The sequence below is a fragment of the Monomorium pharaonis genome, chromosome 11 (assembly GCF_013373865.1).
Source record: "Monomorium pharaonis isolate MP-MQ-018 chromosome 11, ASM1337386v2, whole genome shotgun sequence".
NCBI classification, from domain to species: domain Eukaryota; kingdom Metazoa; phylum Arthropoda; class Insecta; order Hymenoptera; family Formicidae; genus Monomorium; species Monomorium pharaonis.
In genome coordinates this window covers 2,344,209-2,361,816 of record NC_050477.1, presented here as the reverse complement: position 1 = coordinate 2,361,816, position 17,608 = coordinate 2,344,209, and the positions used below count along the sequence as shown (strand labels likewise).

At 38.4% G+C, this 17,608-nt stretch overlaps 3 protein-coding genes across 5 annotated transcripts; 1 reads left to right on the top strand and 2 right to left on the bottom strand.

The window, feature by feature from the left end:
• The first annotated feature begins 906 nt into the window (after positions 1-906).
• On the top strand, positions 907-10,376 carry LOC105837461 (histone-arginine methyltransferase CARMER). 3 transcript variants are annotated; one of them, XM_012682261.3, is made up of 8 exons: positions 907-1,225; positions 1,906-2,046; positions 2,134-2,628; positions 2,732-2,998; positions 3,082-3,304; positions 3,429-3,715; positions 5,137-5,273; positions 5,503-10,376. In XM_012682261.3, the coding sequence occupies exons 1-8, from the start codon at positions 1,093-1,095 to the stop codon at positions 5,611-5,613; spliced, it is 1,794 nt and encodes a 597-aa protein (XP_012537715.1). In that variant the 5' UTR covers positions 907-1,092; the 3' UTR covers positions 5,614-10,376. The 3 variants fall into 3 exon arrangements, with proteins under 3 accessions (XP_012537715.1, XP_012537714.1, XP_012537717.1); XM_012682260.3 differs by having other exon boundaries at positions 5,485-10,376; XM_012682263.3 differs by lacking the exons at positions 5,137-5,273; positions 5,503-10,376 and adding an exon at positions 4,420-4,652.
• A 503-nt stretch (positions 10,377-10,879) lies between these two features.
• On the bottom strand, positions 10,880-15,714 carry LOC105837465 (P protein). Its single transcript, XM_036293829.1, has 18 exons — positions 15,618-15,714; positions 15,460-15,473; positions 15,084-15,349; positions 14,944-15,018; positions 14,699-14,819; positions 14,564-14,636; positions 14,239-14,426; positions 13,780-13,889; positions 13,496-13,655; positions 13,351-13,422; positions 13,128-13,259; positions 12,796-13,050; positions 12,583-12,717; positions 12,326-12,520; positions 12,005-12,238; positions 11,625-11,883; positions 11,266-11,359; positions 10,880-11,124 (listed from the first exon to the last, which is right to left on the bottom strand). The coding sequence occupies exons 1-18, from the start codon at positions 15,712-15,714 to the stop codon at positions 11,034-11,036; spliced, it is 2,571 nt and encodes an 856-aa protein (XP_036149722.1). The 3' UTR covers positions 10,880-11,033.
• A 519-nt stretch (positions 15,715-16,233) lies between these two features.
• Positions 16,234-17,495, bottom strand: LOC105837466 (cytochrome c oxidase assembly protein COX20, mitochondrial). Its single transcript, XM_012682268.3, has 2 exons — positions 17,113-17,495; positions 16,234-16,991 (listed from the first exon to the last, which is right to left on the bottom strand). Exons 1-2 carry the CDS (start codon positions 17,137-17,139, stop codon positions 16,635-16,637), a joined length of 384 nt encoding a protein of 127 aa, XP_012537722.2. The 5' UTR covers positions 17,140-17,495; the 3' UTR covers positions 16,234-16,634.
• Positions 17,496-17,608: the final 113 nt, after the last annotated feature.

Here is a 17,608-nt window from a genome sequence, read left to right as displayed (position 1 = left end):
GCACCGAATTCATCTTTCTCATTCCGCGCGAGTTATACGTACGTATGTACATTCGCCGACTATCTTTCATTATTATTGAAATATTGCAACGCAGTATAGATAACGGCGACACTAATTGCTCTGGATAAAAGATAACTCTTGTCTATGATGGGTGATTGCACGTTTTTTTTTCTCCTTCTCTAGAGATTTCAGTTCGAAATAGAGAATTTAATTCTGCGAATATTGGTCTTTTAAATTTGCAGAAATGTAAAAGGAAGAGCCGAAATTTTTATTCAGTATAATCGAGAATGTAATTTCCAAAGGGGGTCGCATGCAAATCGTATACAAATCTTCTGAGATGAGTAGGTATCGTTGAAAACAACTGTTCAGAGTGAACGTGGCGGATTATCGTTCGAACAGTCGAAATATCGTTAATAATTAGTTCATTTCGTACACTCCTGACAATCACCCCCGAGCTCAAATACGCTCCTGACTGGTGCGAAATTGGCGGGAATCTCGGGCGTTCGAACGCCAATGACGGGCGAAAATGGTGGCGGGGCGGCAATACGGCGATGGATGGAATTTGCATGCTACGTAACCGGATGAGCCCAGGATGGAGGCGGCGGTGGCGACGGCGCCGTGAATTTTCGCGGCATCCGGGGCGCGTGCGGCCGAGAATTGGCGTGATTTCGCAGCGGCGGCGCAGCGACGGCCCTGGCCGGGGGTTGGTCTCTCTCTCTCTCTCTCTCTCTCTCTCTCTCTCTCTCTCTTTCTCTCTCTTTCTCTTTTCTCTGCATTCGAGGTGTACGGTACGTGCTCGCGGCGACGACGACGACGACGACGACGACGGCGGCGGCGGCAGCACAGCGGTGGCGGCTTTTGTTTCTCACGCGAGTGTGGTGCGGCGAGCGCGAAGAGAGGAGCGGTCAGCGGCGTCGTAACGTAGAGCGTTACGGGCTACCGGCAGAAGTAGACGGGGAGAAGGAGGTGGCGGAGGAGGAGGAGGAAGAGTAGGAGAAAAGAAGAGTGAGAGAGAGTGGGACGGACGGAAAAAGCGGGGAGAGAGAAACACGGCGTCTCGCGGGGAAGCGCTGACACGCGGTGTAGCGAAAAATGGCGAAGACGTTTCGCACGGTGACGGTCTCGGCTCTGTCAAACAATGGAGTGTCCACGCCGAAGTACAACAAACCGGTCACGCTCAATATCAATTACGATCCCCAGGGCCTCAGCGTCGAGCTCATCGCAGGTACGGACGAATATTCCGCCCGTGAATACTCCACTCCCTCGCCGCCCGACCACGGCGACGACGCGGCCGACGGCGACGCGGCTGATCGATCACGCGACCGACCGATCGCGACGACCCGGACTACAATACATAACCACACTTCCCGTCGCGTCGCGACGCCGATTTCCTTTCCGACTCCTCCCGACTCCTTCGGGGAAGAAGCTCCCCGAGGAAGCTCCCGGTCGATTGCCGGTCCATGTCGCGCGTCCTTCCCTTTCCCGATTTGTGTCTTTTCTTTTCCCCCCCCCCCCTTACTCTTTGTGTGCGTGTATATGTGCGTGTGCGAATCTGTATGTGTGCGCGCGCGCTTGGAGCGAGTTTGCTTGCCAACGCCGATTTTAGCCAAATTTTATTGTTTGTACCGATACTATGGTTTTATTTTATTTTACTTTAAAATGTTACTTTATTATTGTTCATTTACATGGGTAGAGGATGACATTTGAAACATAGGAAGTTATTGATCTTAAGCACTGTTGTTTTAACCTGAGTAGCATGTATTATTTTGCGAGTCCTCGTTACTACCTTTGTATCTACGATACTTGTGCAATTAGATTTTCTACTCTTCGTACACACTCTCTCTCTCTCTTTGATATGTGTAATGAGATACGAGGAAGAAACTTGACAATTTTTCAATGTTTTAGGAGATGTTCATGGTAGGGAAAAGGTCAGTTTGTTGGAATTTCCAGTGACTCCCAGTACAGAATGCTCTCGCGTATCATCTCGAAGTTACGTTTTTACACTCGATACAGATAGCTTACTGATTACATTTGCTAATGAAATAGGTGAGCAATTGATTACCTGTATTTCAATTTTCCACAGATCTTTGCTTATTAATTCGTAGAAAATACTTTAATTAATCTCATTTACAGATTTTCGCAATTTTCACTCACATGTAGTAAAACTCAAGATGGGAAAGGGTGTGTCGGCATTCAATGAAAGAACGGAAGAATCCTCGGCGATGCAGTATTTCCAGTTTTACGGTTATCTCTCGCAGCAGCAAAACATGATGCAGGATTATATTAGGACCAGCACGTACCAGCGAGCGATTCTCGGGAATTTGTCCGATTTCAAAGATAAAGTTGTACTCGACGTAGGCGCCGGTTCTGGCATATTATCATTCTTCGCCATACAAGCCGGCGCGAAAAAAGTGTACGCCGTGGAAGCGAGCAATATGGCAAATCATGCCGAGCTTCTAGTTGCAGCTAATAATTTATCAGATAAAATAATAGTCATAGCCGGAAAAATAGAAGAGATCGATTTACCCGAAAACGTGGACTGTATAGTGAGTGAGCCTATGGGATACATGTTGTACAATGAACGAATGCTCGAAACTTATTTACATGCGAAGAAATGGTTAAATCCAGGTAAATCGATCGTCGAATATAAGTATTTAAGAGCGACTCTTACACGCTTGTCTCTCACTGTTTCTTTCTTTCTATTTTCTTAATCAAACTTTCATACACACAGGTGGAAGAATGTTTCCCTCCAGAGGTGATCTGCATATCGCACCTTTTTCTGATGAGAATCTTTACATGGAACAATTCAATAAGGCCAACTTTTGGTATCAGACATGTTTTCATGGAGTAGATCTCTCTGCCATGAGAAATAACGCCATTAAAGAATATTTTAGACAACCCATTGTCGATACTTTTGATATTAGAATATGTATGGCAAAATCTGTGAGGCACATAGTAGACTTCCAAACAGCTGATGAGACTGATTTACATAAAATAGGTATGGGATGAGAAAGAAAAATTATACTATTACAAAATCATATTCTAACACTTTCAACATTCTACAAATTGTGTCTCTTTCAGAAATAAATGTCGATTTTCATATACTAGAGAGTGGTACATGCCATGGTTTAGCTTTTTGGTTCGATGTAGCGTTTATCGGATCAACGCAACAAGTTTGGTTAAGTACTGCTCCTACAGAACCTCTGACACACTGGTATCAAGTACGCTGCCTCTTAGAAAATCCATTATTTTGTAAAAGTGGACAACTACTCTCCGGAAAAGTCATTCTTATAGCAAATAAAAGGTGAGGAAATATATATGTACTATCTATTTTTTAGTTTTATTAATCCAATTCCAATAGCGCATAATCTTATTTCTTTATGTTCTTTGTCAATGTTTGGTGTTTATTCATAATGTATTCGTTTCAGACAATCCTACGATGTAACAATAGAACTGAAGCTTGAAGGAACGAATCTGGAAAGCAGTAACAACACCTTAGACTTGAAAAATCCTTACTTCCGATACACAGGCGCAGCGGCACAACCGCCTCCCGGTTTAAATAACACTTCACCGAGTGAAGCCTACTGGACAACTCTGGATGCGCAGGGTGCACGACAAGCGGTGAATATGGTCAACGGAATGTCGGTTAATGGTCTCGGGGAAGTCTCGATGGATACAAGCGCAACAGTAAATCCAAATAATTTGCTGGCAATAGGTAAGGTTTGGTTTGACTCTTCAGTGTATCATTACATGTATTAATTGTGTCGTATGGAGTATATAATATTTGTAATCAAACGTTCTTGCCACATGCATCACGTCCTGGTGGTTTTAATTCTTCGACATCTAATTTTCATGCAAAACGTATTTATGAAAATCCTGTATCGCAAAATGTACGAAGAGTGCCCAGATGGTCGGTGAATAATCTCGGCACACATCCTATGTGTATTCGCTATATGCAATATTTAAAACATAAAAATACCTAAATATAAAACATTTTTTTCAGTAATAAGTGACTGTCTTTATAATCTGAGACATCCTAAATTCCAGTTTTGCTTAAAACAAGTGTTTTTTTTTATCTATCATTTTCTGCAAAATTATTTATTATGCATTTTACGTAATGTATAAGTATATTGTAATTCATGTTTTTGTCACAATGTTTTTATTGCTCAACGCAGCTCCTTCCATTAAAAAATATATATATTAACATAAAATATAATACTTCAAAAATTGTTTATTTACGTAGTACTGTACAAGAATGATTTGAAATTATTACATGTTCTTAGTATAGAAAATTTTTCTTTATGTATACATGTTGAAAAATTATAAAGTAAAAAATTCTTGTGGATATTAATAATAATTACAGTTATTAAAACACATTTAAATGAAAAATATTGAATATAAATTACTTTTGATTATTAGGTGCTGAAGTTATAATTACAGATCAATTGTTTATTACATAAATATTACATAAATTATCAAATTGCCGAACCTTTTTGTCGTACTGGTACTTACGGAATGTGGACACATATTTTATTAATCTACATCATGGAAGACATTTGTACAGAGAAGAAAAAGTTCCTTGTGATTGTTCTAATTTATATATATATTTTGTAGAATCATCTCATGTAAATAAACTTGTTTTTAGTAGTACGGATTTATAAATATTTAACTATACTCTCTAATACCCCTTTTTTATTATATATTTTTTTCTTCCAACATTTAGATATAAGTTTCAATTATTCCATTAATTATTGTAACATATGATAAACCAATTAAATACTAAAATAATTCATTCTTATTGTTATCCATCTGATAGTAATGAATACAACAATGTGGTTTATGTAAATATCTTTTTATTAAATAATTTACTTATAAATACATTTCTTTAATTGTTTTGCATAATGTTACAATCTTTTTATTTATTACAATTTTTTAATATAATGAGATTTCAAGTACATAACAAAATTATTTTTACTTTTAAATAATAATAGCGAAAATTGAGTAGTTATTGAATATAGAGTATTCAATATGAATAGTTCAATATTATACGGGTATATTATTTTATTTTTTAAACTATATTTTCTATCCATTTTATTCGTACATAATAAACGAGATGTACGAATTTTTATGTAACAGGAGGACAACCAAACATTCATCCGGGTTCCATCTCGAGTACAGGACGAGGTCGCGTGGGAGGTACGGCTACAAGCACACAAGCGGCACAATTGATAGGAGGTGGAATAACGCCAAATATGTTTACGTCGCCTGCCACTGTAAGTACAATTTTACTTAATATATTTTATTAAAAATAATACTCTAAAAAGAAAAAAAAACAAAATTACACAAGCATGAAATAATTGTTACTATATGCGTGTATATATATATATAATATATATACATATATATAATACGTTGTATATTTAATTTTACGTGAGAGACGGAAACTAAAGCAATACGTCTGCTTGCGTGACTTTCGCGCTACAGCTTGGTGTTACTTTCCAGCAATCGCTGGTCCTCGGCAACACTTCTCATTATCCAGTGAATCCCAGCCTGATGATCGGTGACTATGTGACTCCTGGGAACGGTATAACGCCGCAGGCGTATCGGCAATGATCCATGGCGAAATCGTTTCTCGCCGAGTATTCCCGCAAAGTAAAACAATTACAGAACGATCGTAATAGTTGTAGCAGTATTGGAGACATCGGCAACAACAGTAAGCAAGGCCGCAAACTGGTATTTAGCTCCCCAACCAGTAAGCTTCGACTCTCGTCTGCCGTAAGAATCTTAGGTACCGTCGACCTGGCCAATCTCAATTCCGACTTTAGTTACAACAACGTTGTTTATTCAAACAAAAATATAATCAGTTCTGGGTTTGCGTTTGATTGGAATCCTGTCGGAAATAAGTCTCAATGGGAGGCGCGTTGGAAAAGACTGCGAGCCGTCCTCTCGTAGTTATCATTAGTTATTGATTGTCTCGTATAATTAATTTTTATTTGGTCATCACGTAGAAAAGAAAAGATCTTCCAGATCGACGTGCATGCTTGCCAAATATATCCACGAAAATATAATATTTTTAATGACAATATACAGTCTCGTCGCTATAGCATAGGTATCACTATTTTACGAAATCTTGACATAAATCCGTGAATACGATAACTTATAATAAAGAAGAATCGGAAATGATCGCGCGTTGCGATCCGTTTGTTTTAATTCGAATTGAGATACTCCAAGTACTCGAAGACAGGCATATTTTACTAAGCTGTGTCATTGGCTTGGTTGGGTTTCGATATCAAGCGACTTACACAAGTTTTTAGAATAGGAAAAACAGCGACGTTTCGAACATTTTGAGGAAGTGCAAAGAGCAATAATATATTAGGGGCGTATGTTGTAAAGCACTCTGTGGCATTACCTGTTATTCAGATGTCTCTTGCGCTTGTTTTTAATCGACGTGTCTTTATTTCGTTAGCATGACACAACAATACGCGAAAAAGTACAACTTTTTTAATGAGTATTAGCTATCATCGCGTATATATTTCAATCCCGTGTAATCCGTATCGAGACGTTTTAATTGTTTGATGGGTGTGAGGCAATTATTCGTCGATTACGTTTCGTAGGTATAAATTGTATATATATATATTTGAATGTGTGACGCATACATAGGTCGTGGGATACTTCATCTAGAAAAAAAGGAAACGACGACTATTCATTAAAATCATCCCAAATGAACGTGACAAGTTTCATTGCCATAGTACATAAACATAATTGCAGGTTTATCACAAATGCACTACACATAAACTGGACAAGGTTTGTTCGAATGGAATCTTATAGTTTTTTTACAATATGATCTGTAATTAGCTATGCGTTACAGTTACACTTATTTTTTTAAACACATGTTTTGTAGTCGCGAGAAATGTCTATTTTGAAAAATTCTTTATAAAAGATCTATTGCGCGTATACTGTGACATTAAATTTCAGGTTACATTATTTACAAATTAAAGTAGACGTATGCCATATATTCTTCCTTTACCACACCTATAAGCATACAATTAAAAGTCATGTTTACGTTTAATTTGCGTCACGTATATATAATTTTTTGTATATTATGATATTAGTAGAATAATTAATAATGAAAAATCTTTGAAAATGAACGTTTTTTGCACTGATGATCTGTATACATAAGTGATACTTGAAAATGTGCATATTTCTTGTACTCTCATAGTAATATTTTAAAGCAAAGCAGAATTACACAGCGATAATAACTTTTCGTCATTTTTAATCATTTTTACTCATTAATATAAAATTTAGTCAATGCAGACCTTACTAAATGTATTATATTTCTCTCTAATTTATAAAAAAAAACAGCGATAATTGTATTTAATTTAATGCATATTAAAATTATATTTGAAAATATTTTCTTTGATTAATTTGGAATATTTTATTATCAGGGATTATCAACAATTTTAATACAAAGGGTTAAATTATTGTGTAAAGAAAATTGTGTTGAACATACAATCTCTTGCAAACACAGCAAATATATGTGTTGAATGTTACATCTTATATTTGATGATAATTCAAGTAAAAAATTTTTAGTTTAGTAATTAAATATGAGAGTGAGATATCGCCAATATATAAAATTACTGTACATATATATATATATTCTCGAATAATTTTTACATATTTTTTAAGAATATATCAGTCGATTTACTAGAAATAATACAATGGGTAATGTTTTTAGATTTGAAGATGCATTACATCGTTTGTATAATGTTAAGAAACAAATATGCAAGAAATTTGTTCAAAATTTTCTATTTTATTTTATTTAGTAGGAAGATAGATTTTCACCTTTTACATATTGTATTTAATACTAAAATGTAAATTTGTTTGGTTTAATTTATACGAGATATCAAATAATTAGAAACATATCTAAATTATAAATGAGCAAGGTATAATTTAGTAATATATAACAATTGTTTGTCAGGTTGAAAAAATATGATACTCCTTCAAATATCACCCCATAGAGAATTTTGGAATGTTATTTTTTTCTAAATAGTAATAAAGCTAACAATAAATTGCAAAATTCTACATTTCTAAAAAAATAAAGAAGTAAAATTAAATTTAAAAGATACATATTTCTGTGTACACAAATACAGAATATATACTATAGACGTCTTCAAATCTAAAGGAGTTATTCAAAGTGTTCTGTTTCTAGTGAACTACCGCGTGTATCGTTATCCTAGATCTCTCATTTTTAAGTCTTATTAGGTTTTAAGGATGTTACACTTTATTTGTTATCTGCATACCCATACATATACTTGCCATCTAAATGCACCTCCTAGTTACCTTATCACCAGTGAATGAATGTGATGATAATTTTTCAGCACCAGCTTGTTACTTTCACGCAATCATTTTTCGAATCGAGAGACTCGATGTGGAAGGCGAATCATAAAACTCGCGTGATGCACCAAGCGCACTTCGAATCAAAGCTAGATAATGTATTTGTACTTACTCTTTACAGGATCTTTCGTACCTTGCGTGACACGCACACTTGCGAAGGATGTACATATGCACGTCGCGCCATTTCTCGATGAAGTATTTCTGGTGAACAAAAAGTATCATACGCTTGTTAATACGCGCCTCGGCACATATACAAATCAATTTCGTGACAGGCATTCCACAAGTGCTACTAATACTGCATGGTTTGTTGTAATAATTAATATAAGGATTTGCTTCTTCCATCGTTTGTTTGGGATAGTAACATCGTCAGCAACACCTAGAGAACGTAATTCTGTCTTGTTTGCCTTTCCTTCTTGTAGATCACCATTGAAAGATAAAAAGATTTAGTGATATTAAGGACAACGTTTAATATCAACTACGTTTCTAGATGCTGCTTTCGACGCTATCTTACATTGATGTGGATGCGTGCGTTTTTTCTTTTTGTACCGTTAGAATATCGAATATATAAGACTGCTACATCGCTCGGATAAACATATACGCGATACTACATATCTCATCCCAGTTGTATCTTTCGCGATTTTTGTCGTCACAATTTCGTATCGTTCGGAGTTTTTTTTCCCCCCTAAAATTCCACGCAACTGGTGCACATGTTCCGTTGAATGAATATGTGTCGACTTTTTCAAATCTGTTATTTGTTAATCGGATCTCGAACGTTTTATTCCTATAAACTGGGATACACTTTGTTAGCTAGCTTTCGCTCGTGTATGTTTTCTGGCGGTATTACCCGAGTATTAAGTAGTCCAGCAGTGTTATATAGGAATCCATGCGTTTCAACGACTGAAAACTATATAAGATATCTCAGGTAGTTACGCGAGCTCGAGGAATGCCTTTACTGCGCTAAGTATCTGCATCTCTTTTCGGTTCTTTAAGTTAAGTTTGTTCGCGATACGGTATGACGGTAGCAATGTAGACGCAGGTTTTTATTTACGAATCACATCCATGAGTAAAAGCGTAGGCATGACTTGACAAAAAAAACTTGTATAATCGCATAAAATCACATAAAACTCATACAAATATAATCTCTAGTATAATCGTGTAGTAAAATTGACCAGTTTACGTTTAAGATAAGTTTTTCTCGAACTGATAATTTTTCCTTCGTTATATCTGTGGAACTTCATTCGCGTGACAATTTTCTTAGGACTCTTCTATGATTTTAGATGACATCCTGAGTACACAGGATAAATTATTTTAATCAAAATGTCAAACAGTTAATTTATAGATTTTATTTTGCAGATTATCGAAGCATCAGAAATTCAAGACGTACAATTTATATAGAAATACGTCGCTTCTGTCATGCACGTATGAGAATAAAATTCTACGTAAATGGAAGAGAAACAATTTGATGCATCAGAAACTGTAGTACTTACAGATAACGGGATTATAGTAAAGCAGAGACATCGGTTTTAACATGACATTTTACTAGTATGTTTATATTCATTGTAAATACGACAATATTTTTGCAGCAAACGCAATCTTTTTTACCATTTGTAAGAAATTCTTTTTTTTAACGTTGTGCACACAACTCTAGACGTTGCTTGCTGAGCGTAAACAAGTTCAAGCGAATTCTAATGTTCACGCTTATATTTAAATAAATTTCGTTAACGGAATGCATCACACGATAATTTACTATCATTTGTAAAAATATTTTTATAAGGAATAGGTTTTTGACGTTCACTTTAATTTGAGTGCGACTGTATTACATTGAATTGTGGGACATGTATAATTAGGAAGAAATAAGTATAAGTTTGCGATAAATTATTTGATTTTTATCAAAATCCGCCAGGCGGCAGTCTTTGGAATTGAGATCTTTTTCTCTTCTCCCATATAAAGAAGCTCGTTTTTAATAAAAATATTTCAACGAATTGTCTAGCATGTATGTGTATTTTATGTGATCATTAAACCTTTTTACAATTATGATCTGCCAACTGTAATCTTTTATTAATGTTTAATGTCATTTATTTTATTGTTAAAGGTAAGAGCAATTGAAAGAACCTTGAAGAAACAATATTTATTGCAAGTGAGACTCACAATTGTAATACATATTATTACACTGATTTTAAAACGACTCTTCTATTCACAGAAACAGCCGTCCGTAAATTGAGATTCTTCTTTAGTGCTTTCTCCATTGCATATTTGCCACATGACCAAGTGACCACATGCAATTTCCCTTACAAAACAAGCGAATGAAAGAAAAAACGCGTTAAATCTTTTTATTTTACACGCGTGTGTCATTAGAATAATATTTGAGAGAAGAATAGAAAAGTTTGATCATAGTACAAGGAGTTATACAAATTTCTTTTCTTTTTGCAGTTTATAAAAATTATGTGTAAAAATATTGGCGAAATGTGTAAAACAAGTTTGTTCGTATCGTTCATTATGTTCTTTATTTACGTTCGGTAATGTTGCGTTAATGAATATTCCGCTCTTAAAAAATTATGTAACAAGTATATATTTATGAGTACAAGTACCATTGTGTTTCTTGTACATTAAACAGATCCTCATGCATATGTCCTTGTTATTTATTTTCCATTCCAGGCGAAGATGACGTGGGCAATCATCAGATAGACCATAATTGTCATAGTACTCGTTAACATGATAGGAAATCCTACCCTGCAATGCAATACGAAACAGTCACATGACTGCAGCTTTTAATTATGACTTCAATGACAAGATCTTTGAAACGCGCAATGACTCATTATCCATTAATTGTGAGAGGAACGTAACAGTCCGTGACGTCGCGGTCTCACTTACCTGAAGAATTGCATGAAACTGAATCTATAGCCGTGTTGTTCCGCGACACCCATGCAAACAACGTTGGCAGTAGCTCCAATCAAAGTTCCATTTCCTTTAAACATAACTGTTCAGCTAAGCGATTGCTATTCGACCATGTGAATATCGGAAAAGCTGGCGCTCTTGTTCGTCAGCTTTGAAAGCGCCAGCTTCCGCGGCATGGCCCTTGATTATCATTGATCCAACGCGATCGAGAGAACCGAATCACGGCGACCCTCATGACAAAGCTCGAGAGATAATGTTACATTCGAGGCGAACTTTATAGCTTCGCATTAATTCGACTTTCGAGGACGACCGTTTGGATCTAAAAAGTTTCTTACCTCCCATACAAGCTCCGAACGTCAGTGCCCATATTAGAGGCTGCATAGGCAAATCGAGCTCGCGATTTTGGGCGAGATTCGTTGCGATTCTCACCATCATGGTAGCGAGCGGCACGTTGTCGACGAAACAGCTAGCTAGAGCCGACACCCAAAGCAGCAGCAATATAGCAACCGCTAATCGGGACTCCTCGTTGACCGTTAGAATGAAAGCCTCGGTTTTTTTGCCAATCCACATGATGAGACCCAAACGCGAGAGAGCCTGTGGAACATTTTTTAAAAATGTTAAACTTTCTGATGAATTTCTTAATCCAAGAAGACTTCGTTTCGTGGAGTCCGTATTAAAATTGACAGAAATTTTTCAAGAGTTTCCCTGATGCTACCTCCATGAGGATGAACAAGGACGCGAAGAATATCAGGGTGCTCCATTCGACGCGCGCCATGAGACCGTCAAAGTCCTCACTATCGGCCAATATTAGAAGCAGTAACACGCCGATCAGAGCGATCCAGCCCAGAGACAGATTTAAATGAGGCAGACTGTGTAGGAAAAAAAGCGTGATCACGAAGGCTAGCGCGCATCCCGATTTCACTAGCAACCACTTGTCCCTAATAGGATACTGGAAAGAAACATGCTTATTAAAAAAAAGAAAAAAAAATACTGCAGTTGGTATTAAAGCACAACGAAGACAGAGGATTCAGCCTGCCTTTTCTTGTAGTTCCTCGAGCGTGGTTTTGTACTTTTCTAACGCCGCGCTCCCCGTAATCAGCTTCTTCTTCAGCTGCGACAACAGACGTTGCACCTTCTTCAGCAACGTCTCTCTCACTAAATTCTCGTCCTTGCTGTAATTGGACAGACTAGCCGCCGCTCGTTGCCAAATGGCGATTGTGTGCCTCAGTTCCTGCGGATGGACGATTATGCGCGAGATCATGGTTTATACTGTAGTTTATAAAATGTGTGTACCTGTACGTCTTGTGGCTCGTCGAATCTGAGGACCGTGACGTCTCGAAAAATGTAACGAATTTGCGCGCTGACTATGATCAACACCAGTATCACGCCGATGCTCATGTGCAACGAAAACGTACCGAAATTCACTCCCTGAACAAGTTTAGCGACAGATTAGCCATTAATTATCAGATCGACTTATGAAGATTTCGATTCTTGAATTGAACTCACAGCATCTTTAACGTCTCGATTGGAAGCGATGATGACATTCGGCGGATCGCCGACCGGTGTCATGGCACCTCCGATGTTGGAATAAACCACCATGGCGGTTAAGATTGGCACCGGGTTCAGCTCCATCACTTCACACAATCTAATGGTTACCGGAGTCATCAACAGCACGGTCGTCACGTTGTCCAGCAGCGACGAAAGAAACGCGGTGAAGAAGCAGAGAGCCATTATCAGGGGCCACAATCTTCCGCTGGTTATCTAAAAAACAAATGGCGAATTGGAGGCTCTTCAGACTTGCTTTGGCTACTTTAGTTTAGGCAGTTGCCTCTTCTCACTTTGTAAGCGTAGACCGCCAACCAGTCGAACACCCCAGTCTCAGCAATGATGGCTACCAGCACCATCATGGAGAACAATAACAGCAACGTGTCTATATCTATCCAAGAGATCAGTTCGTCCATACTCGGTCGCTAAAAAAAAAGTATAAAAACACTTGTTAAATTTGCCACTTAAAAAATTTCATCGCAAACGTGAAACTCAGGAAACAATGATTGTATCTACCTCGTTTAGAGCGGCCAGTGTCGCGATGGACATTGTAGATGCCAGCATGGCAGCCAGAGCTCTGTGCACAACCTGATTCGGTACATTCTAACATTTAGAAATCGATAGGAATATAAATACACTCTAAATAGCATACGTGATTTACCTCGAAAATAATCATGACGTATAGACCGATCAAGATACCAGCAGCGTATGGTATACCGGTATCGGTGTCTATCGGCGACAGATTGTAAGCTATCGAAAACGAAAGACTTGACTCCGAATTCGTCCATAGCTTGATGAACATCACGCCGTGCGATAGGGTCCTACAAACAAAACATATTTCGCTTGCAGACGCTGCTATATCTTCCTTCTGGCATTTGCCAATAAAATGTGTAGCAATAATTATTTTCGTTAGCTTTGAGTGATGATAAAATATGAATAACGTACCGTACGTCGACGTTTAATTGGAAGGTCTTCTGGTACCTCTGATCGGGGAAGATGTTCACCAGATTTTCGGGCAGTACCGGCAATATCCACACGTCGCTTACGTTCTGCAGCTAACAATCGCAAATATAGCACGGTGTATAGCTAGTTTATGTCGTGGCATAATTACTCAGTAAGCAATTTACTAGATAAATACACGCGGTATACTAAGCAATATAATTAAGGTTACATTATTTTTGAGATGTGTGTAAAAGAATGGTCGAAAAATGTTTCAAATAACGAAAAAAAAAAAACTGATTTATTAATATGACTTCTTGACTTAATTTAACAAAAAGGAATATGATTTCTTTTCTTTTTTCTCTGTTTCAGAATCGACTGACTTCGGCCTCGTGTACTTTCGGCACGAACATAAATGAACGCGGAATGATTTTGCACAAAGCGCGCGTTTAAAGATGTAGACACCTTCGAATTCTCCAGTTCGGTAGGGGAGAGCCATGAATTGGTTTTCCCGTCCACCAGAAGCTGCAGCCACACCATTAAATATTGCGTCGATAAATTTGCAGGTAAATTTCTAATGGTTAATGGCAACAATGGCCCTTCCATCGTCACGCTGATCAGCTTGCTTGTAACGTGCTCGTTGATTCGGTAATCTGTATGTTATTAAGGAGAAGAAAGCTACCCTGACTGATTGCTGTTATAAATTATAAATATACGAAAATTTCGTATCTCATCTTGCTCAAAATAGATGAAAATTCGCAATTTGAATCTTTCTGATCAAGAAGGATACTTTTGCTGTCTCCACTGGAGACAGAAAGCTGGTGCATCATCTCGGTCTTTTCGTTCTTGAACATCAGTATCACCTGCAATACGGAGCACACGTGAGATTTGTCAATTGACGTCTGATCCGTTGACGATTACTTACTGTGAACAGTAGCCAACAGCAGGAGAGCACGATTAACTTCACGTAACGGCAAAACGGTTTCTGCTTCTCCTGCGTCTGCACGTCCTGCCCATCCTCGTCGACGTTGCTCTGATTTTGCGTGCTGCGAAGACACCACAGAATTACATATTACGTCCGCTTATCTTCCGAGAATTCGCGTATAAGGAGGTCATTAAAATTCTCCGTTAGTCACTACGATACGTAAAGATGCGGCAAGTGATTTTTACCTGGTCGGTATCACGGGCTGTGTCCCGAGAGACATGTTCACGACCAGGCAGTCTCTCTTCGTGTAGTTTGGAGATCTGAAAGAACGCATTATTCACAAAAATCCAGTTCCAAATCCGCCGATCTTCAGACTTGCGTTTACCTCATTTCCGCTATTCGATCATATTCCCTTTGAAAGACCGCCAAGCTCGGATCCAGGCGAATCGCCTCCGGCAATTGGCCCCAGGCGCGGAGCACCTCATCGGGGATCTGTCCGAATATCACGGAGCTCGAAACAGAGGAGCAGGGACTGATTGGGCTGCGAATAACTTTGAGGACACTTGTTACGGAATTATATCGCAGATTGCAATAGACCCCCAGGACTACAAACGGAATCCGCTGAAGAGATTCAGCGAAAATTTCAACTCGCTATAGCGTTCTCAAGAGTTACAAAACTTTTACTTTGTTGCATTTTAATCGTTTGCATTTTGCGATTTAACGAGCGGGTTTGAATTTTAATCTTATAATAATTATTTTACAATCGCTTGTACCTCTGACCCGAAAAGAAATCTATTGGGAAATATGGATCTTTACTGGAGCTTGGTAGAAAAATATCCGAGAGATCCCGGGTGAATGAGAAGGTATAACTTGTAGTCCTGGGACTGATACAAACAGATTCTGTTATTGTTGTGTATACCTGAATTGTGACGGCCACCCTGAGAAGTCGTCGCGCTGAGGAACACTTGTGGCGTTTGCAGGCCGGTTTCATCATCACTTATATCGTTTTGCGACATTATAACTGTTAGCCTAAACCCGACTTATTCTCCTTATTGCGTGCAGTTTTCTATATTTCGAATTGAAATGTTAGTTCTATTAAATTCACACATTTTATTTGCACCGCGCCACGTGCCGTGTTGCAGTCGTGGCTCCGAAAGCACTGTACGAATGACTTGAATCGTACTCGCGAGATTCTCAGAGGTCACTTACAGATTATTTACGTCTTAGATGTAAACACAATCACGGAGTTTGTAGAAATTTGATTTACGCAAAGTATGTTATAGAAAACTATTCATCAGACGTATAATTATTTTTATGTTCTTGCGCGATAGGAAACATGTATTTTAAGATTTATGAAAAATTGCATATCATAAAATTTAGACTTTACGTTCTATTAATAACGCAGTAGCAGAGTGTGGGAAAACATTTTACATTTGAAAAATAATTTTATTATAACACTACATAATAAAATTTTGTATATCGATATTAATAATTATTGCATCAAGAACATTGCAAAAATATTTTTTTACGTTTCTTATCAGTTAAAATATAAAACATAGTTCAATTGTGTATAATTACAACGTTATTCCACATTATTACAATATCACAACTACATAATATTAAAATCTGCGAGTTCTTTCGATATTAAAAAAATTCTACATTTTTATATACACATATACAATCGGATTAATCTCATAGATATCAAATATCCAAATATTATATACAGTTGAAAAAATGATAAACAACCCAGACATTCTTTAGGCACTTTTATAAATATAACATACGCATTTTATAAATATAACATACAATAATCTTAATTATATTATATTACAGCATATTGTGCTACGATCGTGCAACATTGTTTGCACATAAATAATGTATCTACATTGTACGTTATGATGAAAGTTCTTAACGATCTCGCGAGGGAAGAATAGTGTTATGTGTCAATCAGTTTTTTCTGATGCTCGTGACCGACTTCCTTGAGCTCGTCCACGGTGCCGGTCTCCCGAAGGACGTTTTGCAGGTCCTGCAAGGCGTACTTCTGCATCACATAATTGTACCGGCAGTAGCACCAGTAGACCACGACGATGCCCATGTAGGAGCCCATGGCCACGTTTGTTGACAGCCTCGCGCGACTCGTGAACATGAAGGTGGCCAGACCGGTCGCGACACCGCCGTAGATGCCGTTCAACATGCTCTGCTTGAAGCAAGGAATCTTCCTGATGTCTCGGCCGAACAGCATCACCGCCTTGGACTGATCGTCCTCGTCCCCTTTACCGACCTCCATCGCTTCCTATCAGTTATTCAGTAGAACTTTTTCAAAATAATATAAACGCTCGTGGAGGTTACGCAGACTCGAGCGTGACATAAAGTAAGGTTAACTTAACGAGCTCGTAATTCCCTCCCAGTTGTACCTTTTGCACTTTGCCGAGCGACATCATCTCTCCCTTCTCTCTCGCACTCGTCGAGATACGCGTATCTATTTCACGGTAAGTGTAGAAAGTGCAGCGGAAAACACAGAGACGGAACAAAGGAACAAAATTCGCGGAAATTCACGGTATTGAAGGAACGTAATAAGCAAAAAGATTAATATCGTGCAAAATTCCAAGGATCTTTCACTGAGAGGTCCTAAGAGTCGAAGTTCCGAAAAGAATTCTCGATGCTCCGAATCGCGAAGAAGTCAGTCGCGGAGTAGCAGACGCTACAGAGAGGTGCGGCAGTGCAGTTACGGGGCGGGAGGTGCAGCAGCTGATGTCGTCGGCGCCGCCGATTGGCCGCTGCGCTCAAGCTTGGTTCGTCGACGGCCGCGGGGGTACGCGGGGGGAGGGGCGCCGGGCACGTCGTCGTCGCGGCGCGCACGACGCATGTTCCGTGCTATCGAATCCGAAGTGACAGGTGGTGCGGCGCGGC